Below are 14015 nucleotides of genomic sequence, written 5' to 3'. Positions count from 1 at the left end.
GGGTCAATATCCAGTGTATAAGGTCTATGAGCTGTCTGGAGGCCCATGCCCTAGGTGCCCTGAGGTCTCTGAGCTGTTGAGGATTCTGTCACCTGTGTGTGAGGTCTTTGAAATATTTGGGTATGTGTGTCACAGCATGTGCGGTCTCTGAGCAAAACCAAAGGGCACTGGCTCACGTTCAGGTTGAGGGGTGATAAAAACAAGTACATATACTTGAAACACCATCTCGTTGTTATCTGCTTTATACCCTGGCACATATAGGTGCTCAATAAATATTCGCAGAAAAACCTTCCCCCAGCACACACAAACTTTTCTCTTTGTATGTAGTAGGCAGGCTTTGGGCTCGAAACTTTGAAGAGCAGGGAGGATCCAGCTAGAATCGTGTCACATTTCTGTATCTATCTCCACTGTATTTCTGTGGGTTTTGTTTACGGCCAGTGATAATGGTTTGTCCACTTAAACAGCAGTGGATTTAGCTTGCCTTTCCGGTGCACTATAAACCTTCAGTGTGAAGCAAACGCTTATCTCACGTCGCGGTGTGATGCAGACGACAGCGCAAGTGGCGCACTGCGGGGAGTGTTAGTCAAATGGCTGAGGTTGGAGGACCGCATTCCCGGGCGCCCCCGGCTCCCAGCCCCTCATCTCCCCAACCCCCACCTACACAAGGTCTTCAATCCCCACACCTTGGTTTGTTTGTTCAGTCCATAATTTGTTTTATTGATGCCCATCCCAGGCTGGGTAGGGCTGAGGGATATACAAGAGGAGAATCAAGATTCAGTCCATGCCTGAAGGTCAGTCTGGGGTGGGGAACACGCACACATAGACGGACATACAGACAGACACACAGATGTGGCATCTGGTGGCAGGGCACACAGTCTCACGTAGGGACACTCTACGCACAGGTAGTCAGGGAAGGCTTCCGAGAGAAGACCTCACAGAGGAAGCAAGGGGCGAGGCAGCCATCAAAGCCTTCGCCTTTTGTACATTTGTGGGCAGGTAACTTTTGAGACCAGTGGACCCGAGGTGAGCGCAAAGGGCCAGGGCTGGGAGGCAGCAGGGGCTCCCCTCGCCTCACCACACCCTCGTGGGTAAGCCATCCCCACCCCCATTCTTGGCCTGCGCTTTGCCTTCTGCCACATGGGCCCGTTCCTGGGATCCACCTCCGTAGTTTCCAAGGCCTCCCTGAGACAATCCACGTGGACCAGGTGCTCTGCCCAGTGCCTGGCACCTCGTCAGCACCCCATCAATGCACGTTTTGTCCTAAGTGCTATCTACAGCCTAGCCAGGTCTCAGTTCCAGCTCTGGGTACTCCCAGCAGTCGTCGCACCCCAGGTTTAGAGCTCCCAGCACCCTTTGAGCTCCTGGGAGCCCTGGGCACCTTTTAGGTACTCCCAAAGGTAGAGCTCAGTCCCAGCCCACCTTAAGGGCTGAGAAAGTCTGGACTGCCTTTCACTGGCCAACAGGCCATGGGCATCCACTGTCCTTCCAGTGGCATGTGGGTGTCCACTTCTCAGACGCACAGCCCTGAAAAAGAGACCCTACGGCTCTTAGGCCAACACTAGGAGCATGCAAGCATGAGCAGGAACCAGCCTCAGACCCCAGCCTTGGAGACCCCCTTTCTTTCACTAGCACAACGTTTCTGTAGTAAGGGAGATGAGTGGGCTGGGAACCCTGGGCTCTGGTATCAGCCTGTCCTGGGGCCGCTTCCCCACACCCTAAGGGCAGTGGGGAGAGGGCCTGCAACAGACCCCTCAAGCTCCAGGCAGAAGCAGGTGCAAAAACAAACGTCTTTCTATTCTGGGTCTGGGCTGGGGCTCAGCCCTTGGACCTCCTTGCTAGGCGATGAATCCCAACTGCAGAAAGTCCTGGTGCTGAAAAATCACTTCCGAAGGTGGGCAGGGGTAAGTGCAACCCATGGATGGGGCTGGGACAGGGAGAGGGGACTCCTGGAGTCTGTCCTCCCTATGGCCCCGCAGCGCCGAGCATGGGGCAGGTGGGGGCAGGCGGAGGCAGGCAGGAGGCCCTGGCAGTCGTTCCTCGACAGGAGGGCAGCAGTGGGTGGGTGGGGTAGGCATATTTAGGCCCCCATGGTCAGTCTGGCCTCAGACTTCAAAGGGCTAGAAGAGGTATTTGCGGCAGGATTCAGTCCCACACTTGCATTCAATACGGACCCGCTTCTTGGGGGAGCCGGGGAGCCCGGCCAGGCCAAAGTTGGAGTCCATGCGGGTGCTCTCCATGTCCACGGGGTCCACTGTGGAGTCATAGCCGGGGGTGGGGGGGTACTTGTTAGATAGAAGGCCTAGATGAAGTTGTCCCACTGCCCTTTTTACCACGGGACCCAGGGATCTTAGGGGCTGGGAGCAGGTCTGAGATCTGAGTCAGGAAGGGGTCATGGGGTTGGTGGTTTCAGGCAAGGGCCAGGGCTTAGCACTAGACGGGTGTTCAGGTATTAGGAAGATGGCCAGGGATTGGGGGTTCTTGGGGGGGGTCAGGGAGCGGTCAGGGGCAACCAAGAGGGTTGTGTCAGGCAGGGGTCAGGAATGGAGGGTCACCTGGGCATCCAGAGGGGCATCTGAACTCTCCTGCCAAAGATCCCCCCTCGAGTGTCTCAGAGGTGGCTAGTTGGTCAAGAAGGGGACTGGTTGGAGGCCACAAGGGTGTCCAGAGGCTTAGAATGAGGAAGGCCAAAGCGGGTTAGGAGCGGGGAGGGTTGGGGGACTGGGGAAATTCAGACAAGATTGGAGTCAGGAGGAGTGTCATAACTCTTGAGCCAAACATCCTCCCCCGGGAGCCCTGGGAGAAGGTGGTATGAGTGTCTCAGAATTGGGGTCCAGTGGCTGGGAATGAAGGGACCCCCAAAGGGTAGGCAGGGGTCCAGGAGTCCAGATATGAGACTGGGAGTAAGAGCATCTTAAAGCTCCTTGGGGAGGGGTCCTTGTGCCCCACATCATCATGTGTCCCTGCCCGCGGTCCCCTGCCACCCCCACCTTGCATGTTGTAATCGAAGGTAAGCTCCTCGCCTGCCCGGATGGTTCTTGTGGCAAAGAAAGCGATGCGGGGCAGCCGCTCATCAAGGTTGTCTATGAAGACGTTGTACACCTGGAGGTTGGGGTCACACTGGGCAAAAAAGAACAGTGGGAGGGTGAGGAGGGGCCCAGCCTGCTCCTCCCGACCCCCCGCCCGCCTGCGGGGTACCCACACTGTGGTTGACAAAATGGGAGATGTTGCCGTAATAGGCGGCGTCCACGGTGTACACATCCTCCACGTAGTCCAGGTCGAAGAGGTAGGTGGCGCCCTGGCGGTCGTAGATCTGGCCCCGCCGCTCTGCCTCCTCTGAGGTAATGATCTGAGGAGAAGGCCACGGGGGAGGGGAGGTTGGCCAAGAAGGTTCAGGAAAGCCAGCACAGCTCCCAGCCCCCTAGCGTGGCCCCTCTGGAGGAGAACAAGGAAGCAAGGAGGCACCCGCACCCTGCAGCTGGCTCAGTGGGGCTGGGCGGTGTGGACACGTGCGAGGCAGTGACGCACAGGGTGTGTCAGCCCTTCTCAGGCCTCTGGAGGGCACAGGGAGTCTCAACGGTAGGCGGAGGGCGGCCACAAGGTCCAGGAGTGACAGACAGAGGTCCCCATAGTGAGAGGCCCATAGTAGGATATAGTGAGGGGACCCAGATCAAGGGCGAGGAAGAAAAAGACCCAGTGCTCTCAACAGAGAGGGGTGGGGAGAGTGGGGGTGAGAGAGGCTGACTGATCCAGGGCGAGAGAGCCTGAGGCGCTGCAGGACCCAGCACTAGAGAACTGAGCCAGTGCAGGGTGGGGCGGACAGCAAAAGGAACACAGAGAGTAAGCTGAGAGAGAGAGGCCTGGGAAAAGGGAGACGGAATGAATGAGAAAGGGACTCAGAAGAGAGAGCTAGAGGCAGAGTTAGAAATCGACAGAATCTTAATGCAAAAGATCCAGGGCCAGAAAAAAGGCCCAAGACCCCAAGGAGTCTGAGATCACAAAAAAGAGACCAAGGCCAAAAACTCAAGAGACGGAAGAGGAGAGAAAGGGGACCAGAGCACAGAGTAGAACCCCTCGCTCAGCCCTGACACCACGCACTGCCAGCAAGTGGTATTTAAGACAGCAGTAGGCACTTCCTCCTCCCCAGGTGGGTCCCCATCTGTCCTGGTAACTGGACCATTATCCTAGCCCAGTCTGTCCTTGCCTCCCAAGTGCTGGTGATGGATTCCTCACCCCAGCCCCTGCCACACCCCATCCCTCCTCTCCATCCCTCACGTCCCCTCTTCTGGGCCCATGCCTCTGGGTGAGGTCCCACGGTAGCCAAGACTGCCCTCTCCTCAGCCTGGGTGCCCCTAGACCAGGGCCGGCCTCATCCTCCACTCCCGGGTTTCTGCCCGGCCCTCAGACACAAGTGCCAGCACAGTACACAGCAGACACACAGCAGATGCCTGTTATTTGTATCCTGCTTTCTAGCTTAGAGACCTGACCTCTGTCCAGCAGTGGTCCTACAGGCAACTCGGGCACTCTCTTCTCGCCACACCCCTTATTCCTTCCTTCTCCCTTCATCAGAGACCCACTGCCCACCACCACCCTCCTGCCACACTGGGCATAAGCCCAAGACCCACCCGGGCCTCCTTCCTTGCTCATCCTCATGCCAGCCAGTGGCCTCGCTCTTCCTACTTCTGGTCTTGACCAGCCTCCGTTTTCTCTAGCCTCCTCCCTGCCTCCTCCACCATCACCTCCAGTCTCTGCTCCGTGCTGAATGCCGATCAACAACCCCCTTAGAAGACCAAGGCCTATCCCTCAGGCCGCGCTGCTCACTGCCCCATACTCCAGCTCCATTCCTTGGGGAACCTGGCTCCCCCATACCCCCAATTTTTGTTTGTTTGTTCACTCAATTCATTCAGTGGACTTTCATGAGGCCTACCCTGTGCCTGGTCCCAGTACTCAGGGGTTACAGTTGGGTGGGGGAGACACAGGAACCAGGCTTGGTCCTGGCCCTCAGGGGTCAATTTGGTGGGGAAGTCACAGGGACCAGGCCCGGTCTGGCCCTCGTGGGTCACAATCTGGTAACACAGATGGACTCAGACACCCACAGTGCTTAGAGTTTGAGAGGCAGTGGAAAAGAGATACACCATCTAAAGCAAACTGCAGATCACACGAGGGCTTTGACCAGATTGAAAAGTGGGGACTCTCCTGAGGGACAAAACAGGAGCCACAGAAGCATTTTGAGGAAGAGTACATCAAGGTCAGTTTCCCTCCACCTCCCAGAGAACACATACTCTTCCTTGTGACATCAGCTCCCAAAGATGTCACTTCTCTCTGCAGCCTTCCTGAAGCTCCCAATCCCTACCCACCGCTGCCTTCAGAAGCCTGGGATCAAAGGACAGCCTCTCCTGGGCTCATGAGCATACTGGGTGGTGTCTGGGCCAGCTTTTCCCTTTGGGCCCCTCCCCAACCAGAGGGAATGCCCACCTCCTCCCCAGTCTCCATCTTCCTGCCTGTTCTGCCCCTACCTGCTCCCCCAGTCTCCCCAGGAGTGAGTCACACTGCAAACCCTGCAGGGCACAAACGGTTCCTTCTGTCTTTTTTTTTTTTTTTTTTTTTTTTTGCCGTACGCAGGCCTCTCACTGTTGTGGCCTCTCCCATTGCGCAGCACAGGCTCTGGACGCGCAGGCTCAGCGGCCATGGCTCACGGGCCCAGCCGCTCCGCGGCATGTGGGATCTTCCCGGACCGGGACACAAACCCATGTCCCCTGCATAAGCAGGCGGACTCTCAACCACTGCGCCACCAGGGAAGCCCCTCTCTGTCTTCTTTTCACTCCCACTCTGTAAGGGGTGGTCCACCCTGAAAACTTGAGAACAAATCAGTCCATTTCCCTGCTCCCCAGCAATTCTCTGGAGTGACTGGGAAACACAGATGGGCTAGAATCTGGCAGCCGGGAAAGGGTTTTGATGGGAACGGGAACCAGAAGACTCAAGAGTCCAGTTGCTGCTCTGCCCCAGTCCCGGATATGGGATCCTGAATGTTCTCTCCCTGCCCCTGTTTCCTCAGCCAAACCCCTCTCCCAAATCCAAAAAACAACACTCCACCAGGTTTGGCAGCACACCAATTTTAAACATTCGGGCCTCTTTTACCCACTTTACTAGCTTGGTGACTCTGAGCACTTTACTATACCTCTCTGGGCCTCAGTTTTCTCATCTGTCGAATGGAGATGACAATGACAATCATCCCAGCCTGATAGGGGCTGTTGTCAAAATCCAACAAAATCAGAGACGTGAGAGGGATTTCTGTTTGTTTTTGTGTTAGGAGTGGTTATGAGTACCGTAGCCTGTCAAAATCTAACAGGCTCCCTGATTTTGTGCGCCCTTTCCCAAGAAAGGAAAAACTGCTGCTAATTAAATGATGATATGCCATCATTTAATTAAACTAAAGGGAGACTCACTTTCATTTCAGAGTTGTTAAAATATGAAGAAAGTGCGTGTTTCAGAACTGATAAAACAGGCTATGTTCTCTGCTGGGTGAGGGTGGGGATGTTCTGACAGAACGTGGAAGGGCAGCTCCCGTGGAGGGACTGTCGGTGCAGAGGTGGAGAGTGAACGGGGGTCCAGATTGGAGGACAGTGTGGTGAACAGGTCGGGGATATGCCCTTGATTACATAACACCCGGTAGGACAGCACCACAGGGTCCCCAGAAACCGCCATGTTTACAGCTGGAGGAGTAAGGACACTAAGGAAGAATGGTGGGAAAAGTATTGGGCCCAGGGTACCTTGGGGTGCCAGTGAGATGAAGACTCTTCCTCCTCCTTTGCCTGTCAGGATTCTCCTGTGCTGTTGACTGCTCCTCCAAAGACTGTCAGTGCAGTGAAGCTAGGGATACCCCCTGCTCTGGACTTCCTCTAGGACTGTTGACTCCTGCGGGTGTGGACACCTCATCCCCTGCACTGCTAACATAGCTCTGGGGCGTGACATCTCTTCCACACTGTCACTGTCCCTCTAAGGTCTGGACATCTCCACCAGAGTGTCAGGGCGCTGAGGGTGTGGACACTTCCTCCAGGCTGTCAGAGTCTCTTAGGTGTAGACCTGAGCTCCTTCAGACTGTCACTATCCCTCTGGAGTGAGGACACTTCATTTTCCTGAGTGTCAGGGCAGTGTGGGTGTGGACATTTCTTAAGTCAGACCGCCAGGGTCTTCTGGAGAGCCTGCTCTCTTCCTCAGGTTGCTCTGGGACGTGGACACCTCTTCCTACAGATTGTCAGGACCCCCCTTCTCTAGACTGTCAGGAACCCTCTGGGCTGTGGTCACCACCTCCTTCCTCTAGACAGTCAGGTCCTTCAACATGTGGACATTTCCTCCACCCGACCACCGGGATTATCTGGGGTGTGGACATCTCCTTGTCCAGACTGTCAGGGTCCTCTGCAGTGTGGACTGCTCTGCTTCTAGACGGTCTCTGCCCCGCCCCCAGCCCCGGGGGCTATGACCCTCTCTACTTTACAGTTCCTCAGAGCAGGAGCCTCTCCTCTTCATCAGTGTTATCACTACAGTGTAGACATCCTCAGGTGTGCATCCCTTAGGCCAATTCTGTCACTTCCCAGCCATGTCATACCCCTAAGAGACCCACAGAAATACGGAGGTGTTTGGGGTTGTCATCGTGACAAGGCACACACGTGGATTTAAATGGTCATGGTCCAGGGACGTTAAATGTCCCCCAATGCATGAGACGGTCCTACGTAACAAAGAACTGCCCCGTTCCAAATGCCCACCACGTCCCATCTTAGAAGATGACACTTGCTGTTGCAGATATTTGCTAGTTATTCACCCAAATCCCTTTTTGTTTTCCACCTGGGCATATGGCTGAATCACACTTCACAGCTGCTTTGCACTGAGGTAAGGCCAGTGACTCGGTTCCAGCCAGTAGGTGCGGGCAGACATGATGTGCACCACGTCTGGGCCTGGCCCCTTAAAAATCTCCTCTTCTGCACCCCCCGAGCCTACTTGTCAGGCAATGCTGAGGATCAGAGGCGACTCTAAGGCATGGCAAAGGCACAAGAGGGAAAGAACCTAGGTGGCCACGCCATCGTGTGGAAGGATAGGACCCAAATGCCCACACTGGAGGAGCAAACGGACTTATAGCGTGCAAAGCCATTAAGATGTGGGGCTCGTCTGGTCCAGCGGCCAGCCTGCTGGACACAGCCCCCCTTCCCCCAGTGTCCTGTGCGGCTAAAGGAGGAGGTAGCCAACCTCCCCAAGGCATGTCTATGTCCTACTCCAGACTGTGTTCCTTTTGTGCAGATTAGTAAAAGGTGCTCCTTCCGGGTAGGCACTGCTTGGTGATAAGCTGGACCCTCGTGAAATGAGAAGAGGAAGTGCCTTTTCAGGTGATGCAATCCTGTGCAGACCACACGGCCTGTTAAAAGGAACGCTGCCTGGATTTCAGTTCCCGCTTTCCTCTTTGCTAGGTACCCTTATGAAGTCAACCCAGTCTGGAGGTATTTCAACGTGCCTTTACCAGCTTGGAATACTCGCCCCTGCCAGGATGTCCCTCTCACACTCAGGTTAACCCCCTCAACACCTTTCCCACAGGGAAAGCAGGGAAGCTGCAGGCACACAGTGGGGAGAGCTGGGTGCGCACGGTGGGAACACACGTGGGGAGAGCTGCACACAGCCCCGTCTCCCTACCTCTCCCACGTACTCCATGACGAAGCTGTTCTTGCGGATCTTCTCCAGCGTGCGGACACCCCAGCCACGTCCATCATCCGTGCGGAAGATGCAGAGGTCATAGCGGATGCCCTTCTGTACCACGCGGTTGGGGCAGTCATAGCCACAGCGGCAGCGGGAGTTGCACTCGTAGATGGGCAGCCCGGCTCGCAGGCGCACTTGGCCCTGGTCATTGTAGGCAAACTTGTGCAGTGACGCCCCAGGGCAACAGCCTCCAGCAGGTGCCCACAAACAGTCTTGGCACTCGCAGCCCACGGCCACCTGGTTGAGGGTGATGCCCTCACCGACACGGTACTCATTGATGTACACGAAGGCCCGTGGGGGGCCGTCCAGGTCCACCTCGTTCTCCACAGTGATGCGTCCCAGGTGGCTGCGCTTGGCGTTGAGCTCCTGCTCCCAGCGCCGGAGCGCCCGCCTCTGCTTGGCCTTCTGCACCAGGTAGTTGGCCAGGCTTGGGTCCAGGTGCCGGGGTGGCTTTGACCGGTGGTGCCGCCGGAGCAGCTCCCTTTCCAAGTCCTTGTGAAACTGCTTGAGAATGCGTACACACTTGAGATTCTGCCGTGGCTCCCAGGTGCTCTCTGAGTCTGGGTACCCACGCCATTTTACCAGGTAATACTCCTGTTCCTGGGGGGTGGGGTGGGGTGGGGTGGGGAGGGATGGGGTCACTGTAAGTGACAGACGAGACCCTTGGGCCAGCCCTCATGGGACTTCCATCCCAACGCCTGTGGACAACACCCAAACTGTTCCCCCCGTTTCCTGGAATGACTCTGTGCACTCTAGAGCACGGGCTCTAGAGTGAGGCTCACTGGGTTCAAATCCCTCACTCCCGCTTACTGTCTAAATCCCAACTTTTAATTTAATCTCCCAAACATATTCCCTCCTGCTAGCTGTTCAGCCCAGCTCTCGAAGTCATCCTTGACTCCTTTTTCTCACACTCCCCACATCCACTCTCAGGAAATCCTGTCAGCCCCCGCCTTCAAGCTACATCCAGAATCCTACACTTCACACCTCTGTCACCGTCACCACCGTCATCGCTTGCCTGGAGTGCAGCAGCAGCCTCCTCACCTGTCCCCCCACTTCCACCCTTGCCCCTACAGTCTGTTCTCCGCGCAGCAGCCAGAGGGATCTTTTCTTGCTGAGTGGCAGCTATAGGATAGAGTTTAACTACACAGATTCTACAACTAGACAAATCCTGAATCTGCCGCTCCCTAGCAGTGTAAACTTAGGCAGTTATTTAACCTTGCTGGGCCTGTTTCTTCATCTGTAAATAAGAAAAAAAAAGCTGACATTTTTCTAGCATTCGTTATGTAGCAGGTACCGTTCTAAGCAACTTACATGTATTATTAACTAATCTAACCCTCACAACTCTATATGAGGTACATACTACTAATTATACCCATTCTATAGATGAGGAAAATTAAGTACAGAAAATTTGGGTAAGTATCCCGGGGTTACAGAACCAGTATCTGAACCCAAGCATGCTGGCTCCAGGCTGCTCTCTTAACTATCCTGCCATTACCTCCTCTGGCAACAATAACAGTTCCCATTTTACAATGCTGTTGGCGGGATTAAATGAGTTTTTGATGAGTTAATGAGTTTCTGAAAGGAAGTGCCTGGCATGCAAAGTGCTCAAAACCATTAACTGTCATCATCTCCACTCCTGGGCTCAACATCTCAATCTCTGCAATTTGGTTTGTATTCCTAGGGAGGTGGGAGGAGAGATTTATTCTGGCTCCTGCCCCTCTCGGAAAGCCACTTAGTTTTCCCACCTGTAAAATGGAGATGATAAGAGGGCCTACTAATCCTATTTTTTTAAGATCAGAGGAGAAAATTACTTTTGGAAACAGATGTGGGTAATTGGGGGTAAGGGGGCAGGTGACTTCCTTGAGTCACCCCTGCCCCGGCCATGGTCACCCCAGACTCACGCGGATCTTTTTGTAATCGCACAGGTACTCGACTTCAAAGTCATAGAGATTCCTCTTGGAGATGCCAAGGGCAGGGCAGGAGAGTTTGGCCAGCCGGCACAGGTCCTGTAGCTGATTCCAAGAAGACTTGCAACACACGCTGCAGCCTAGAACAAAGGGGGCCAGAAGGAACTATTGCTGGGCACCCTGGCAAGGCCAGGGGTCAAAGAGGACCCCAAATCCTCCCTGGGACTTCCAAAGGACTACCTCAGAGTCAGTGAAATTTAATCCACAGGCCTTCCTAACGCTAAGACCCTTCTACAACAAAAATGTGCCACTCCCATCTACCCCAGTGTTCACTGTCCAAGGCTTTCCCTGGAGCAGCAGACTTCCAAGTGGGATCTGCTGCATGGATTGTCCTAAAGGAATCTATTCCCAGAGCTTCCAGCTCCCTCTATACCATTCCTTAAACTGCCTGCAAACCTGCCTGGAGTTCAAGACCTAACCATCCTTCTCCCCACTTTGCAAAAGAAAGAGAACAACCCCCTCCATCTCAGTAGGGTGCATTTCCCCAAGGGGTGTGGGTAGGGATAGGATTAAAACCTCCAGGGCACCAAACAAAGGCGTAACTAGAAAGACTGGTCCATAATCCTTTATCTGAAGCTCCTGAGGCCAGATGTTTTGGAATCCAAATTTCTTTTTTAGATTTTACAAGTGCAGTTCTAGGTACATCCCATACATTCCCTAACAACCCCCAGTGTGGTCAGGGCATCAAGCCATAATCAAATACATCAATAGTTCTGTAGCAAAAGTCTGAATTTTCACAAAAATAGGAGAAATAAAGCTGCAAGATAGTGGCACTGAAAAGTCCCTCCATATAGCCTAGTTTTACCACTGAATGATACCAAATTTAAGTTTTCAGGGCTTTTTGGATTTCAGAATTATGAATAAGAGATTGTGGAGTGGTATCAGATTACAGGACGCTTCCCCAAATGGTTAGTGTAGGTGCCTTAAACCCACAAGGTATATTTTTTCACGCTGCATTTTGATTTTCTCTGTCTCATCCACATTACTGTGAAGGGTAAGGCTGGCCCAAAGGGATGTGCTCTGAATTCAAGAACACACAGAACAATATAGGTTAGTGACAGCAACTATTTTAAATATACCTGGAATGTTTTGGGGGGCTACCAAAAGTTTTCAGGACACACAGATTTTTTTTATTTTTAAAAAGGCTTCTTTCGGTTCAAGGCGTATTCTTAATTACTGTGCTTTAGAAGCCATTTTATCAAATCATTTTACAAAACCCTTATTCCAAATATAGGCAGTCCTCAACCTATTTCATCTTTTAAAAATGTTTAATATTTTCTACCTTCCATTACAAAAACCAAACATTTAAACTCATGATGAAATACTCTAGATGTCAACCTACAAATGTACAAGAGCTTTGCAAAATTATTACGTGTGCATTTCCCCCCCCTCCACTTAGGCAGGCCTAGTGGAGACTCGGCCTGTACCCACGCCTTCCTTTCCCTGTGATGCCTCTCCCTTTCAAACCCTTAACTTGCTTTTGAAGCCCCGGTAACGTGGTCCCAGCTCACGTCAGCTGCTGTCTCCGCACTGACCACAGATGGACTCTCCTACCCTCAAAGCTCCCCCTCACACCTGTGGAACCCATCCTCCCCGCAGCTTCCCTCACCCAGAGGGGCCCACCTTCCCCAACACACTGAGTCACCCCTCCTTCCCCGCGCATGGGGGAGTCCAGCTCTCCCCTTAGGGAAGCCCCCTTCCCCTCTTCCTGGGTGAGCCCTCTCTGCCGCAAGCCCCTCCCCCACCACGCTGTGAGGAAATACCCTCCCCCAGAAGAGTCCCCCGTCCCCTAACTCTGAAAAGGAGGTCCGTCCCCTTCCCTCCCCTCCCCTTCCGGCGTCTCGCGTGGACACCAGGAGGGTAACGGTCACCGGCGGCCAATTTTCCCGCGCGCGGGCGCGGCCTCCCAGACAAACCCCCGCGCGTGCGCGCGCCGTCCGGTCGCGACCTGCGGCGCGCGCGCCCCTCCCGTGTCCCCACTTAGCCCCGTGCCCGCCGCGTTCCGAGGCACGCGCCCCCTCCCCTCAGCCCCGCCCAGCCCCGCGCGCCAGGCCCGCGCGCCCCGAGCTCCAGCCTTTCGGCGCCGAGCTTCCGGCTCCCGACCCCGTGGCCTCGGACGCCGGGGCCCCGAGCCAGCGACGCCACCCCTCCAGCCCACCCGGCCCGGCCAGCGGGCCCCCGTCGCTGCCGCCACTGCTTCACCTTTTAAATTTTCCGCCATCTTTCCCCACGGCTAACTACATTCGGGCCTAACCGGCCTCGCGAGAAGAGAGCTCGCGCGGGCGTGGCCGAGAACGCGCAGCCTATTGGCCGCACCGTGCCGCGAGCAGCGTCCGCGCGGACCAACCGGCGAGCCGTGACCGGACCCCTCCCCGCCACCCGGCTCGGTCCAGAAGGCGGGTGCTCGCCGGCGCTTTCCCAGAGTGCGTCTGGGAGGCGGCGGCGGCGGCAGCTGAGGTTGCCGGAGGCCCTGCCCGTAAGCCGGTCTGTCTGTCACGCTGTCAGCCAATCACGTTGTCAGCCAGCTGCACGGGGGGATTCTCCGTCCTGTCAGACCCCCAATTACCGCCGTCAGTCCGTCACCACATTTTAACCCCAAGCAGGCCGTGACTCCCCGGGTGGATTACCTCCACATACAGCTTGCTCAGTCAGTCACCCGACTCAAATCAGACAATCACCACGACCACTGTCTTATCAGACCTCCGCCCCCCATTCACACAGTCTGTCAATAGCAGCATCCATTCGTGCCCTCGGGCCAGCTGCGAGGCCCTCAAGGCAGACACACGGCACTGACGAGCTACGCTGCTCGCTGCTCGTCAGCCAGCCTCTCATTCCCTTAGACTGTCCCTTCATCGCACCGATAGTCGGTCCAGCAACTGGGCTCTCTATCTACCCTGGCTATGGGAGTAGCTCCGAATCCCCTAGGGAGAATCTTCTCACCCAGGAAGCCACAGCAACCAGCCGGGTCCTCGGGCTGGCTGTGATTATGTCAGGACAGGCTGTCATTGTCAGCATCTAATGTAGCCCTGGCAGTCGCACTCTCCACTGTCAGTTGGTCACTCTGTAATTCCCTCAGGTTCCTCCTCATTCACACCATGATCAGGCACTTTATTCCCTCAGAGCACGTAGTCACAGCAGCTAAAGCCTCCAGGCCACCTGTCAGTCGTCAACAATCTGTCATTTCTCAGGCAAGGCATGCCCCCCATTGGTCGATCAGTCAGCAACCTCTGACCCCGGGGCCCTCTTGGGGCGGCTGTGATTCTATCCATGGACAGCCATGGGGTCAGGCAGCTATACTGATCTTTCAGT

The 14015-nt window shown here is 55.1% G+C and overlaps 1 protein-coding gene across 2 annotated transcripts; it reads right to left on the bottom strand.

The window, feature by feature from the left end:
- Window positions 1-701: 701 nt before the first annotated feature.
- On the bottom strand, window positions 702-12980 carry SUV39H1 (SUV39H1 histone lysine methyltransferase). 2 transcript variants are annotated; one of them, XM_082609542.1, is made up of 6 exons: window positions 12909-12980; window positions 10641-10786; window positions 8677-9339; window positions 3200-3346; window positions 2988-3117; window positions 702-2251 (listed from the first exon to the last, which is right to left on the bottom strand). In XM_082609542.1, exons 1-6 carry the CDS (start codon window positions 12925-12927, stop codon window positions 2118-2120), a joined length of 1239 nt encoding a protein of 412 aa, XP_082465668.1. In that variant the 5' UTR covers window positions 12928-12980; the 3' UTR covers window positions 702-2117. The 2 variants fall into 2 exon arrangements, with proteins under 2 accessions (XP_082465668.1, XP_082465669.1); XM_082609543.1 differs by lacking the exon at window positions 702-2251 and having other exon boundaries at window positions 2994-3117; window positions 8690-9339.
- Window positions 12981-14015: the final 1035 nt, after the last annotated feature.

Source organism: Mesoplodon mirus, assembly GCF_964341445.2.
Source record: "Mesoplodon mirus genome assembly, chromosome: X".
NCBI classification, from domain to species: Eukaryota; Metazoa; Chordata; class Mammalia; order Artiodactyla; family Ziphiidae; genus Mesoplodon; species Mesoplodon mirus.
Note: the sequence above shows the minus strand (reverse complement) of the source record. Positions and strands in the feature narration are given on the sequence as shown.